Below are 14,378 nucleotides of genomic sequence, written 5' to 3' on the forward strand. Positions count from 1 at the left end.
TCTTGCTTGACTATTTAGATAAAATTTCACAAATTTCTTTGCTTCTCTTTATTTACATCATTATTTTTTGTGACTGGAACATAAGAGAAATATTTTGATTGCATTCACTTCATTATAGTATGTGATGAAGTACTGTGTTGTCTTTATTTTTAAGTTAGGCAGATCTTCTGATTTAATGTTGCCAAATATAAAACATGACTAAACCTTTTGAACCCAGGTGGTTCTTCCCTGAAATGTCAGTGACCGTTCATCAGAGGAAACACTTCATTGCCAGTTATCGTGACACACACACGCACATTTTTTTTTTCATCAAAAATCCATCTGAGAGTCATCTTAATGCTCCACTTTAAAAAGACTAATAAAAACACGTACAACACAAGCAGAAACATGGGAGTCTTTTAAGTACAGTAGGAAGTCATTGAGTCTTCGCAGAATACAATCAGAGCCAATTTTGCAACTTTAATATTCCTGCGCTGAGTAGAGCTAAAAGGGAAATTAGTGATTTGAGGAGATGATTGTACAGTTTTTTCTCCTTCGACTCCTTTTCTTTGTATTAATAGGAACATTGCTTGTCACATTGCCACCCAAGTGGAACTGTTTTCCTCAACTCGTCTAGAGGCAGATCTTTTTGTAAGATGAAATCCAGGCCTTCTTTTTTTTCCCTCTAATTTCTACCTCTGTGTGCTCACCAATTAAAAAACAGACACATGCACAGCAAACTGAGAGGTTACTAAGGAAACACACAATGTCCCAGGATTAATCAGCAAGGGTTCAGTCGTGTTGGGTGACTCTTATTTCATTCAGGATATTAAACCTAACTGTCTCATGGACTCAAAGAAATACTGCAGTGTTTAGTCTGAGTGTCAGTGCCCTGTGAGGTTGTGGTGCCTTCAATTATTCACAGAAAGAAAACATCCTCGGGATTAGATTTCCCCTGCAATGCAGATGTATGGGATTGACCATCATGCTACTGAGACAGTGTAAGCTTGAGGGGAAAAAAAAGGAGCGAAGGCTGTCAAACAGCTCCCTTCACTGAGAGGTGCACTATTGATTTTTCTGGTTTTATTTTATTTATTGTCTTTTTTTCCCTTGTGAAAACGGTGTCACCACCTACACAAGCCAAAGAAACAGAAAAGCCAGGGTGGATAATTCAACAGCCACACACCCTGACAACAACAATAATTTGATGAAAGCAGAAACAAGTTGAATCCCTGGATATGTAGACGGACAACTCTCCGGTGCAGCTCCTGTGCCGCACTTGTGTGTCTTGCTGACCTCTCCACCTTGCCCCTAAAGTGAGGTGTGTGTTTTTGTAGGTGGTCCTGGTGTGTGCTGCCCCAGGCCCAGTCATGGGTTTGTGCCCACCCAGTGCTGACAGATGGCAAAGGAGGTAACGCTGTAGACCTGCGGTGGCCCCGGGCCCACAGCGTTCACTCCCAGCGACAGATCATATCCATCATCTCGGCCTCACCAGGGGCCATTATGGAAACTGCCCTTCAACATCGAGGTGTACACATAGAGTCCATGTGACTCGCTGATCCAGTCCACCTTGGCAGGGGTGAACACATGCATGCCAGTGTGTGTTGACATGCGCTCGCATGATTTGATGAATGTTTGCATTTTCTGATAGTTGACCGCAGAGGCTGCAGTAGGTAGATGATTAAGCCGGCTGAGGCACCAAGACACATTGTCTTCCTTTTGTGGTTTATCATCTGTTTGATTGTTTTAAAGGATTCTAAATTTGCCACAGCCAAAATCGTTGTACTTACTTCCAGTATTAAGCTAGTCAACATAGAAGCATGTTTGTTTTTGCAGGTTTCGTGTCGCTGGCAGTGTTACAGAGGACTACAGTTTGTCCCACTAAGTCTGTTTGGATGACAAGAATGAAACCTACGCAGTGTGAATGTTGTCGCTGTTGTTTTATAAAGTGTTGGCTTGTGCGTGGAGGAGATACTGACACTGACAGCTTTACAGCATGTTTTATAGACCATACTGTTGTCTCTCAGGACATTTGTTGTTATGATTTGTAGAAATGGAAACTAGTCCTGGGCCAACTGTTGAACATAAGATACAATTTGTCCTACAATGCATTGCTCCCACCTGCAAGATTCTGCGATCAGCTCATTTATACGTTACATTCATGAGCACCATCTCCGTGCCAGCTGCTCATTGAGCTGTGCCGAGCTCTCTCTCCATTTTTATAAATAATTTCCTCAAAAGCTGGTAGAAAGTGTCAGGCACATACCGGCTTGTGCATTGAAAAAGCTCCTTTATTTTTCTTACACGCACTACGAGTCAAATTTAACATATTAGTTGAAGCATATTAGAAATCATATGCTTGTTACATCCTCAGATCAAACCCGTAATTTATCCTTTCGGTTGTAGGCAATAATGCACTGCATATGGTTGCAAAGAACATTGACTTGAGTGTAAATCTATTTTCATCTATTTTGCTTTCTGTATCTTGAGACCCAGTGTGGTAACTGAGTTTAAAGTTACTGAGAGTCTTAGAATAAGATTGTACTGTACGCATATTAAGATGTCTGGTTCTTTTCAGGGAGCAGCCATCTTGATCCGATGTTCAGCACCAGCCTAAGTACTACAAAGGCGAGTTTGGGGATGGAGAGTAGGATAATATAAAGTAACATCATTACCAGATAGATTGAATTAAAGTAAAACAAATTCCAGGAATGAAATAAAAGGCACGCCGGCAAATGAAGCCTGTTAGTTCATCAAACAAGTGGATACGAGAAAGAGAGGAACAGAGAAATGGTCTTGGGAAAGGGATATAACTCCATTATTGAGTTCCAGGAGAGTGGCAACAATCTCCTCATCCAGTTCTCAACAAGAAAGTTACTCGGATTATTTCTCAAAAAATGTTAAACTCTTCATTTAAATCTGAATAAAATAAAATAGGAAAACATTAGAAATGAAAACAGTTTGTATAATCAATTAAGAGTACATCTAGTCACAAATTGCAGTCCTGAACTCTGGCATTAACACTGCCACAGGGATAGACTGGTGATGAAAAATCTGTTTTACTTGAGAGACTTCATAAATGGTACCCAATTTAGACTTTCCATTGTTTTGATTTTTTTTTTCATTATGATTTCCTCCCTAAATTTTATTACAGCGTCTTTTTCTTTCCTTCCCACTGAATTAGTTTATAGCGGTTGCACTTGGCCCTTTGTGAATGACACATCCAGACCTGGAGGACAGGAATCTGATTATGATGACACTCTGTGGGAGCTACAGGCGACCTGGTCTGCTGTTGTAGGGCAAAGCTGCTCTTCCTCTTTCCTCATGTCATGTTTTTGCAAACGTTACACATGGGAATTAGGCCCGAGTACATTCATCTCGGCAGTGATGGCATCTATATTAGGATGACAAATTTGTTCCTGTCACCTGATGAGGGACTGGGACTGCATGTCAAGACGCAGGTAAAGTCGGGAAGACAGTGATTTGTGGCCAAGCTGAGTATGTCTTCCTCTCCTGCTTTCTCTTCTCTCAAAACACACACAGTCACATGGTTAGATTTGTCATCTATTTTTAGATTTTGAGGGTAAGGAACAAGAAAATGAAGAATTACACAGTCTCTTTGGATTGAACCGAACTATTTCCCCAAAATGACAAGTGCTTGTATGTTAGCATTTTGATAGAAAGCGCTATGATTACAAGCCATTCTCTGGTAATTGTTATTCCTCCCTCACTCCCCAGCTTATCCTTAGTGTATGATATTCCTCCTGGGCAGTTCTCTGCTCTCAGGCCAGATTACTACCAAGGCGAGCTACAGACACGCACAGAGCTCCAGATTCGATTTCAGATAACAAAAATATCAGGGCATCCAGAGGGGAAAATGCTTCAATGCCGACAGATTTCATTTATCTGAGAAGTGTGAAAGCAAGGATAAGGGGGAGGGACGAAGTCGACCATGTAATATACTTCTATGGAGCAGTGTTTATGCATAGGGAAGAGAGAGAAGAAATGAGAGAACAAGAGGGGGGAGCGTAGGAGGTAGATGGAGGCAGATAGTGTCTTATGAATTTCATATTAAGATTTTATCATTTAGAGCATGTAGCTAACAGAAGGCATCCAGCCTTCTCCTCTGTAATCTGCTAGAAGCTGTATGCTACATGGCAGCTGCTCAATGTGCACTCTCTCTGCACTGTGAGGTGACTACAGGCACTCGTCCATATTGTGTGCACATTATTTATGTGTCCGCAGTAATAAATAATAAGCACCCTGCTTAATTAGAAATCAAAATATCAACAGATTATCATACGGCGCACAGAGAGTCTCAAGTCTTGAGTTGTATGAGAGGACAAATTGGGCGCCAGTCACACATGGCTCGCTCTGAGTCAGTGATTGACATGGTGACAGCGTAACGCAGGCGCTGAATGGGAAATGGACTTTGTGTTTCCTCCCACGCAGCCAGACAACTTTCCTGGTTACCTTGGTGCCTGAACCGTATCATACGCCACGTTAAGTGTTGCATTTGCATTAGGGCCGTGCGGGTGTCTGTTCCTGGAAAAGTTGAATGAGGTCCTGAGGAACATCTACAAACCAGCGCAGCAGTGCCTTGAAGCAGCCACATTAAAAGGAGTCCTCACACAGCAGTGTTCTTGGGTCCCTGAGAGGGAACGTATTTAACGAGGGCATAGGCATGTGTACATCTTGAAGCAGCTCTGTAATTACCTCATATTCACATCTTCTGGTACAGTACACCTTTACACTCCTACATTAGCCCCTGCCTGTCCCTTTGTATCACTCTCTTAAATGCAGCCTTTCGTTTTACACAGCACAAGCTTTTCCGGACCTGTGCACCAAGTTAGCGGTTGACCTGTCACTGCTCACTCATTCCCGAGACTTATTATTTTGTTGGGGTTTTTTTTAGACTCTAAACCCTCTGTTTTTACTGCATTTGTTTCCTAGACTTTGCTTCCACAGTAAGAAATTCATCAACAGTCCAACAGTCTTCACACACATCAGTAGTAATGAAATCCAATGCTCTTTTGCAGATATACACATTCATAAACAACTGATTCTGTACAGATTGGATCCTCTGGACTGTTGATGTGTAACAGAAATAATCAAACCTAAGATATTTTCTATAATCTCTGTTCCTTCTGAATGCAATTTAGTCCTAATTTTGAATTGAATTTATGGCTGAGGCAATAGTACAAATGCCATTACCAGTCAGCTTGGGCATGTGTGTGTGTGTTTTTCTGTGCGAAACTGTGCTTGTATGCTTCCACACTGCGCACTGTGGGTGTACCAGGTGTGTGAAGCTGCCTCCCAGCACCTTGTTAGACTGTCTGGGGTGCAGTGCCTTAAGCCTCAAGAAAGATGTATGGCAAGACAGGAACATGTGGGTACCAGGGGAGGAGATGGAGAGCCTCTGACCATTCTTTTTTTAATGACACTCTGATACTCAGCCCGAGGTCCAGTTGCAGCAACAGCTGCTTCGTTTTAAATAAAGCAAAGCCTTTCTCCCAAAAGGGACAGTGTCTCATAGCTTAGCAAGTAAAAACAGCTGTCCACCATGGCCAGTTTGTATGTTATGGCATACACAAGCAGTCAAAACAGAAAGAAGCAGATGCCAATTATTCAGAGTTAATTGCCTTTTAGCTTTTTTTATCAGGAATTCTCTGGTATTCTGAAGAATCACACTACCTGCTGAACACAGCCAGTGGCCTGCTCATATCAGAATCATATAATGAATAATACAGTGCAGTTAGAGTAATTACTGACAGCTCTGAACAATAAAAAATGTAATGTGACCTCATGTTTCCTTAAATTGAAGTTGCAGTGTGAACTATGTGATGACCAGATGACTCAGGTTTCAAATCTGCTGTTTGAATAGCAGAGCTTTGCTGTTATGACAGGACTACATTTTGTATGTGAACACACAGTGCAGGAACCATCTGTGCTCAGTGAAACACTCATTTTACCGTTGACAACACTGCAGTAACATCTCAACAATTCTTTTCCTGGGAAAAAAAATAATGAAGCACCTGGTCTTGTTTATTGCTCTTTTGCATATATTTTTGGTTTGTTTATTGACTGATGTTTTCTGGCAGTGCCTGTTTTTGAAGCTTTGTTGATCCATTTGCTGAGAAATGCTGAATCTGAATTAAATCCTCTTCAGTGAGGACACAGAAGAGAACATCTCCATTTGGTTGTTCCCCATTGTTCATTACTCTACGTGACAGTCTCAGTGCCAATCTGTTGTGTCACCATGAAGCCTCGCGTCAGAGCTTTTTCTTTTTATTGTTAAAAAGCCCAGAGAATCAAGTTATATTGCACATGGTAAGTTTTGAAAATAATAGGCATCTTATATATATATAAGATGCCTATTATGTTTGTTGCACAGCTGAGCTGTGATAGTGATAATTCCATTCCATTGTCTTCCGGCCTTGCTGAACTCTGTAGCTGTGTGAGTCCATGATGTTGACAGCTTGGCAGACCAGCAGTAGGAAGAGTGTGGGCGAAGGCCAGGCAATACACTGAGCTGAACTCACAGTCTTAGAGGCCCACATGCCTTCATTATTCAGTTGGAATCTATTGAGCATCTGGGACTAAATTATTCATCAACATCGACCTAGTTCCAGGGTGCTAAGTTAGATACTTGGATGTCATCAGGCGTTCTGATAAGAGCTACTGCTGCAGTGTGATAGCTGCCATGGGTAGCAGACAACTATCAGTGAAAATCTGTGCCAGTATGAGAAATAATGGTACACGGTTTGAGTAGGAACATATACAGAATGCTGATTCCTCTGCTTTTAGGGGTATTTGGAGCTTTGGCCTCAAGGACTGGTGCCAATTATAGACAAGATACAGATAACATTTCCAGCTATAGCGTTGGTCTTGAGTATACCCATGATATGATTTATCAAGGATTATTATGAGATAATGGAAATAAAAGAAACATGAGGAGTATGCCAAGAACACTATGAGCAGCCTTGTAGCAGTATATGCTGTTTTTGTGTTTTCATACACAATGATTAGTGATTTCTTCCTTGAATGGTGTTATCTGAAAATGGTGACAGCCCCCGGGGAACAGTTATTCAGTAGGATGCTTACATCTAACGGACTCTGTACAGTATGAGCATACGGTTTGTGGACATGAAGGATCAGACATAGTCAGACAAAGGTCAGGAGAAGTTATGAGGCAAAATCTGTGTTAGGTTTAGCAGACAGGAAGGCTTTTTATGTGTGATGATAATACGCAGCTGAGCCATTTTCTCTTTGATTTTTCAGTCAAGCCAGAATTTACTGGCTGGTAATAGCACAGTATTTCTGGCATTTTGAAAAATTATTGGGATTTACACCAGATCTTAACGAGCAACAGATAATGGACGTTGAGTGAAAAATATCAATTTTATTATTGTCACCGATCAGCAAGAGAAAAAGCTTTGCAAAACAAGAGCTTATATAGGAAAAAAAAACAGGGCTTACTAAGGAAAAAAAAAAAACAGAAAAGCAGAACAGCAAAAGAAAACAGCAAGCATCCTCAGTGGAATACATTACCGGGACAGTAGAGGCATGCTTCGGATAAACCCTTCAGATGCCTTCAGTGTCCTCCTGACTTTCAGCTCGTCTCCAAAGAGACATGTTGTGTGCCAGAGAGCATTCATCAAATTAGACCAGAGAGAAAACAATGTGAAAACCCACAGCTCTCCATAGAGACAGCCGACAGGTTATCACAGAGAAGGTGTCTCTTGCTCTCGAGCACCTGGGCCAGCAGCACACAGCATCCTCCCTGAAGAGCAGCCCTCCTCTCCCTTCCCTCCCTGCCTTCTCCCTGCACAGCCCAGGATTTTAAGAGGGAGAACATATGCATTTCAGGGAGAAGTGTACAAATATAGTGCATTACAGTAAAGCCACCGGCAGTTATTAGAGAGTGGCATCGGACGCCGTGTAGTCGAGCATTAGTAGGGAACACATAAGTGTTTGTAGGATTGTAGATAACCTGGTGTCCAGCGGAATTAAACTGCTGACTAAGGTTTAGCGAGCACACATGGACCACAGCCTGGCCTGGACATCTCATTAAGGGGACCATTATCAATCCTCAGAGATCGAAACCAACGTGACATTGCTAAAGAAAGCACCGGGCGCCTTAGGCTGAGTCAGGTTGGAATTTCCTGGTCCACATCCCCTTTGATGGTTCAATCAGGGCATGAGCCAAGGTCAGTCGATAGTTTTATTTCACTACAAGGTATATTAAGATTCATTTTTCTTTGTGTCATTGTAAAGTATATGAAATGAGATTATACTTAGAAACTGTGCACATTTTCATACATTTTGCATGAACACTAAAGGTAGGGTTTCTTTCTACGGTTTCTCTTTTCCTTTCACTTTTTGTGTATTTCGTACTCCCATCTGTCTCCCCAGGTTTTCTTAGTTCATCTCATAGGAGCGCGCTCTCTGCTGCTCTGAGCACAGGCAGATAAATGAGCTGTGCTGTAGGTTCACCATGGCTTCAGCACTTTACCGCTAGATTAATGATGCTTTGCAAGCCCCGAGCCTTTGCTTTTAGCATTTTAGAAGTACCTTCATAAAATGAACTACAGGTACATCTTGTTTATACGCTTATCTATTGGAGCATCTTTCCTGTGGGCATGATGCTCCTCGCATCAGTAACCCTGACTCTGCCGAGCTAATGAACCCTCCCAAAAACACACTGTATTTCAGGAAAACTTCAGAAAAAGATGCTATTTAAATGAGAAAACACACTTTTTTTAAATTATTTTTTCCAACTTAAAATCACTGCAGTGTCAAAATCATTACTTGCATATCCTGTGTTATTTACGACATCTCCCTTATAAAAGCTCTCCTGAGATTTCAGTGTCCTTTTCTGGCATCTCAGCCGAGCTACCTGTCAGTTTTCATCACAGTGGCTAAATTGCATGGTAAGCCCCTCACATAGCCCACATTGAATCGTCACGGGTGAAAAAGAAGCCAAGCATTGGAGGAGGACACCATGAATTGGTAATGTTATTGGATTTCAACCAGGTCATGACCACATCAAACTGTTGACCTACACACTAATCCTGGAAGGCAGGCAGATGCCCAGTAACATGTGAATTCATTTTAGTGTTGATTTAGAGGCTTACATCCACTACACACACACATAAGATTAATTTAGAAGTGTAGCATAGGGTTGATATTTTGATAAGATCAAAGAATTGAACTTTGAGGTGGCTTACTGGCACAACTGAGCTACAGTAACAGATCTACACACAGCCTTTGTCCTTGGAGTGTAAAATGAGAATGACTATTTTATGGTGTTGTTATGGGAGTATATATCATGGTTCCCTGTCACTTATTTGAAAGTCTCAATCAAGGTTCAACCCTTATTCAGCTCCTTACAGTTACAGGTGCGGCCCTATAGTGTACATTTCTAAAGGTCAGACCTGGTGATAGAATTTCATGAACTCAAACAACATATTAATATTTTCTTCTATCTATACAACCAAACTAGAAAAAGACAAATCTCACAAACAACTCAATTCAGTGTCTGTACCTTTAATTATAAAATCAAAGATTCTCTTGTAAAGAGACAAATATCCATATTCATTATTGGATTTCACTGTGGTGATGAAGCTGAAGGCCTAACACTGTAGCTTTCTGACCTGAATGAAGAGACAGAAACATCTACTTATGAACGGGCATACACCTCCACTCGGGTTACTCTACAGGGAGTTAACCTACATCTACTACACCCACATCACATTGCTTCCTCTTCTTCTCTTGCAAATAAATCTGAAGGACAGAGTTGAAGGGAGAGAGAGAGGACAAGAGGGATGTGAGAGGTAGAGAGAGAGAGACAACGAGAGTGGTAAGGTGGCAAGAAGAGAGAGGAAGTATTGATTCCTTGATTCCCGTACCTCTGCCAGCGAGCGTAGTGTCAAGATCTCCCGCCAGGAAAAACAAATCACAAGGCTGAAGTGATGGATGTGGCACTCCAGGATCCGGCGGTTTTGCCATCTGGATGGCCGACACTGTATATCAGCCTCATGCACAGCAAATTAAATTTACATTTGGACGGCTTCCCCGGGCCTCAACCGGCACAGCTGCACCAAAAACAGCCCTCCACCACAACTCCCTTAATGGGTTTGATCTATCAATTCCAGGTCTATTATGTAAAGATGATGTTGGTCCGTGTTCAGAATGTCAAAATGATTTTACAGTCACAATAAAATCACATTATGTGCAGCCAAATGGATGTTAAGCAAAATGACATCACCTTTAATTTCCTTAAGATGAGTCAATACTAATCCAACTTCCAGAAATTTTCTGATGCACAGTCAAACATCAGTGATAGCACAAATTCAATAAAAGCCGAAGTCCATCTTCATTTCTGGTACCTATGCATTTCCCCTATCTCTTTTCTTTTTGTTTTGTCACTGTCATAACACATGGATAACCAAGAGTATGAAATATTTAGGTACAATAAATATTGCTGAGTATGTGTTTGGGGATTTAGAAATATTATCACAAAAAGGGTAAGCAGAGGTGCAAGGCTAAGTGTATAGCAGCAGGTTATTCTGCTTAGCAGAGCTCCATAACCGAAAATCTAACCCGGCCCTGAAGAGGCTGCCATGCTTAAATGAAATGACCTTTAACGCAGAGCTGATCAAATGGCCTGAAGCAAGACTATAAAAGAACATTGCAGTATAATGTTTTACAGTGTACTTTTTTCTGGTCTTTTGTTTGCCCTTTCCCATTTTCCAGGAGGGTAGAACGTATCGTGTTTGGCAGGTGAAGAAGTGCATCGAAAAAAAGTCTGGTGTTATAGTGCATGTGGCAGCAAAATAATGAAGCGCCTCTCTCTCTCTCTCTCTCTCTCTCTCTCTCTCTCTCTCTATATATATATATATATATATATATATATATATATATATATATATATATATATATATATATATATATATATGTATACAGAATACACACTTATACAGATGGATAAATTTATTTATTTATTTGTTTGTTTTGTTTGGGTTTTTTTGTTTGTTTTGAATCTATTTTTTAAAAGAGATACTGAATCACATTGAAAGAAATAACATAAAATATTGATTTAAACCTCTGCTCCTCTACCATTTGTTTTCCAGTATCTCTTTTTTTTTTTTTTTTTAAGTTTTCATGGCTGGTGTCCTCTAAATGTCAGAGGTGTTTTGTGATCGCTCTTAACAATCCCTTGAAGGTCTATGCAAAGCTACACACTGCAGCACAAATTGAGCATGCGAGTTGACAATTGTGCTGTGAACTTTAGCCTCCACTGTTCCTCAATAATCAGATCTCATTTCTGTAAGTATAGTGTTGCCTGGAAAGCAGTGTAGCAGCTGCTGCAGCGCCAGGCAGCGTGTGACCGTGTTGACAGATAAATCCAGCAGCCAAACAGTGTAGCTGTCTGGATTCACACATCTCATCTGCCCTGCTCTCCTTAACCTAACCCTCTGGAAACACCACTATTTTATATCTTACCCCACTGATGCAAGCTAAGTTTTTCATGCACTCACCACTCCACTGTGTGCCTCTCTCTTTTCAGACAACCGACGACTTGCTGGTGGCTTCAGCTGAGTGTCCGAGTGATGATGAGGACATTGATCCCTGTGAGCCGAGCTCAGGTGGGTTAGGTTAGTCATCTCTTTTTATTCTACTTCTCTCTGGGTGTGTCAGTGTGTCTCTGTGTGTCATAGTCCACCCCCACCAAGACACTCTAGGCTAACACACAGTGTTTAAACGAGCAGATTGGAGTTTTAGTTGAGGCTCAAACACTTCTCAGAGGCAGAGCTGCTCTTCTTTTGGCTACCACTGACTGTAAGATACAGCAGGCTTCAGGCTCTCTATTAGGTCTGTCTGGAAAGCTTCCCTTCTGCCAGGGTACTTTTTACTGGATCTTATATTTCAGTGGCCAGGAACGTTAAATATAAATGCAGTAAAAAAAAAAAAAAAAAAAACTTCACTCATTTATGACTATAGTATTCAGTCATAAGCCAACTAGCTTATCTGGAGATTATTTTGGGAAATACGCTTTCTTGCTACAAGTCCAATAAGAACAATAACTTGATATCTTTCCACAACATAAGAAGCTATAATAACCAGCAGCTAGTTAGATGAGCCTAACATAAACATGGGACACAGCTAGCCTGGATCGGTACAAAGGTAATATCACGTGCTTACCAGTACTTGTAAAACTCACTGATTACCATGTTATTTACTTTGTTTAATCCACACGAAAGCTGAATGTAAATACAACAATTTTGGGGTTTATTTTGGGGCTAAGTGCAAAGGCTTCCCTATTTACAGGCTTTATGCTAAGCTAAGCTAACTGGTTGCTGATTCTAGCTGGCAAGCAAGAAAGCATGTTTCTCAAAGCTATTTCTTGAATATGACAAATTGCACTTTTTTCCTTCTGTCACCTCACAGCTCCATCTTTGAGACTTGCATGCATAACTGAAACTCCACACTGCTTGAGGTGTTCTGTATGTGTTAGAGCAGTTGTTATTAACGTGTTTTAATTGTGCACCTATTCATCCTCGGTTCATCGGTTCATGGCATTTGTTAATTTGTTAAGGGCGTTCTGAGAAAGACAGCACAGCGTACAGTTGTAATTATCAGACCCACATGACTCCAACACATGATATCAAGGAGGGTAAACCCAGAGAGGAGTGTGTGAAGGCTGATGTTTACACATGTGTGTTGAGGGTCCCCACTGTTGTTAATTAAGTTCGACAGCGAGCGGTGGGAGTTCATCCTGTTGTTTCTCATGTACTATTATTCCCGATAGCTGCACGTAACAGCCTGTGGAGTTTATGATTGCGGCAACAAACATACCGGTTTTGGCCTCTAATTTGTAACCGCGTATTCAAAATGAAACGATGCCCCCAAAGTGTTTGAAAATGCCACTGTTTTTATCAGCTGTACAAATTGGCATTGTAAATCTGTTTGTTCCCTGCAATGCTGGCAAACTTTTAATCTCTTACCTTGCCACACATGGTAGGCAATTACGTCTAACCCTAGTGCCCTATGCCTATGAACAGAAAGATTTTCAAATGCATTCTGAAGTGATGGGAAACACAGAGAACAATTAAGTCCAGACCCAAGGCCCCCCACTCCATCTAGACGTGGTATCGATCAGTATGTGGTCATAAAACCTCCACTAAATTAATGTCTGCTCCACAGCAAAGACTATCAACTTTCTAGTCTGTCTCTCTTCCTGTTCCTCTGGACTTCCACTTGCAAGATTAGCTTTTGCCACAGTTACTTTCTTCCTATAACTCTCATACTGCACATTAGAGTGATATTCCCATTGGGCAGCATCACCAAAGGTACTTCCAATGTACATCTGCTACCTCTGTCAAATACCATACACAGGAGATTGGTGTGCCTACCGATTCACACCAGCAGCTTGCATTATGATATTTTTTTGACAAGGGCATCTGCCAAAACATCAGTCGCGAACTGTGTGATGCTCAGGGACGCACACTCCCAGAGCAGAGTATCCCTCTCCTTCTGTGATCACTGAAGGGGATTTGACACCAGAGCTGCGGGCTCCCAGGGTGGCAGCTGTCTAACACCGTATCCTGATTAATATCTACATTCAGAACGATTCACACGCTCTGCCAAGCACTTGCCACATCTCAGATGGTGTTGCTGTGCATAAAGAACTGGATCCACTGTTGCCCATAAAGGACTACTTTCTCAGATTACTGTGCGGCAAGCTCCTATTAATGACACTAATAATATATCATTTTTCATGCAACACCTTGACAGTCTGCCAACTCAAACGCATAGACCAGACGCGTACACCTTTGATATCTCACTCTTTCACTCTCTCTTGCACCCAGGCTTCACAGCACATGTATACAAAAGGATAATGTTGGTGCATAAGTGATCCCAAGAGGTGAGCTTTGAAACAGACTATTATGTGAGCTATCTATGGCCCAAGGTCAGCTCTAGATCATCCCGTATATCACTGGAGTCTCGTCCCACAGCAGTCCCTATCAGCCGTTGAGTGACATCAATCGGGTAAATTTATTTATTGCCATGCTTTATTTCTCTTACCTCCGGAAACCATGGAAAGCCAGCGGTACCAGCAGAGCTTATCACCCGGCAGGACTCAGATTAGATCATACTGCAGCAAATTGAATCCACCCCCCTGGTTCAGGAAACCACAAAGGAATACACAGGCCCATGATGCTGCAACACATCTGATCTGTAATAGGAGGCTGGTTCGGGCAGTGTGCATGTACTCACTGTGTCTTCAATTACAGGCACACACATTAATGCACCTATGTCTGCAATGCCCATTGGGGAAAACAAAATAAAATGTAACAAAAGATATGCAAATATTATGCAAAATGTTATGCCTT

At 41.5% G+C, this 14,378-nt stretch overlaps 1 protein-coding gene across 3 annotated transcripts in view; it reads left to right on the forward strand.

The window, feature by feature from the left end:
• Nucleotides 1-14,378, forward strand: part of LOC121189347 (neurexin-1a) — a 233,719-nt gene that overhangs the window by 208,921 nt on the left and 10,420 nt on the right. For 2 of the 3 annotated variants that reach the window (XM_041049375.1, XM_041049374.1), the window contains exon 22: nt 11,552-11,639. In XM_041049375.1, coding sequence (XP_040905309.1) covers nt 11,552-11,639 — 88 coding nt within the window. The remainder of the gene's footprint in view (nt 1-11,551; nt 11,640-14,378) is intronic. The other variant, XM_041049376.1, reaches the window with a different exon arrangement.

The sequence above is a fragment of the Toxotes jaculatrix genome, chromosome 11 (genome assembly GCF_017976425.1).
Source record: "Toxotes jaculatrix isolate fToxJac2 chromosome 11, fToxJac2.pri, whole genome shotgun sequence".
NCBI lineage: Eukaryota > Metazoa > Chordata > Actinopteri > Toxotidae > Toxotes > Toxotes jaculatrix.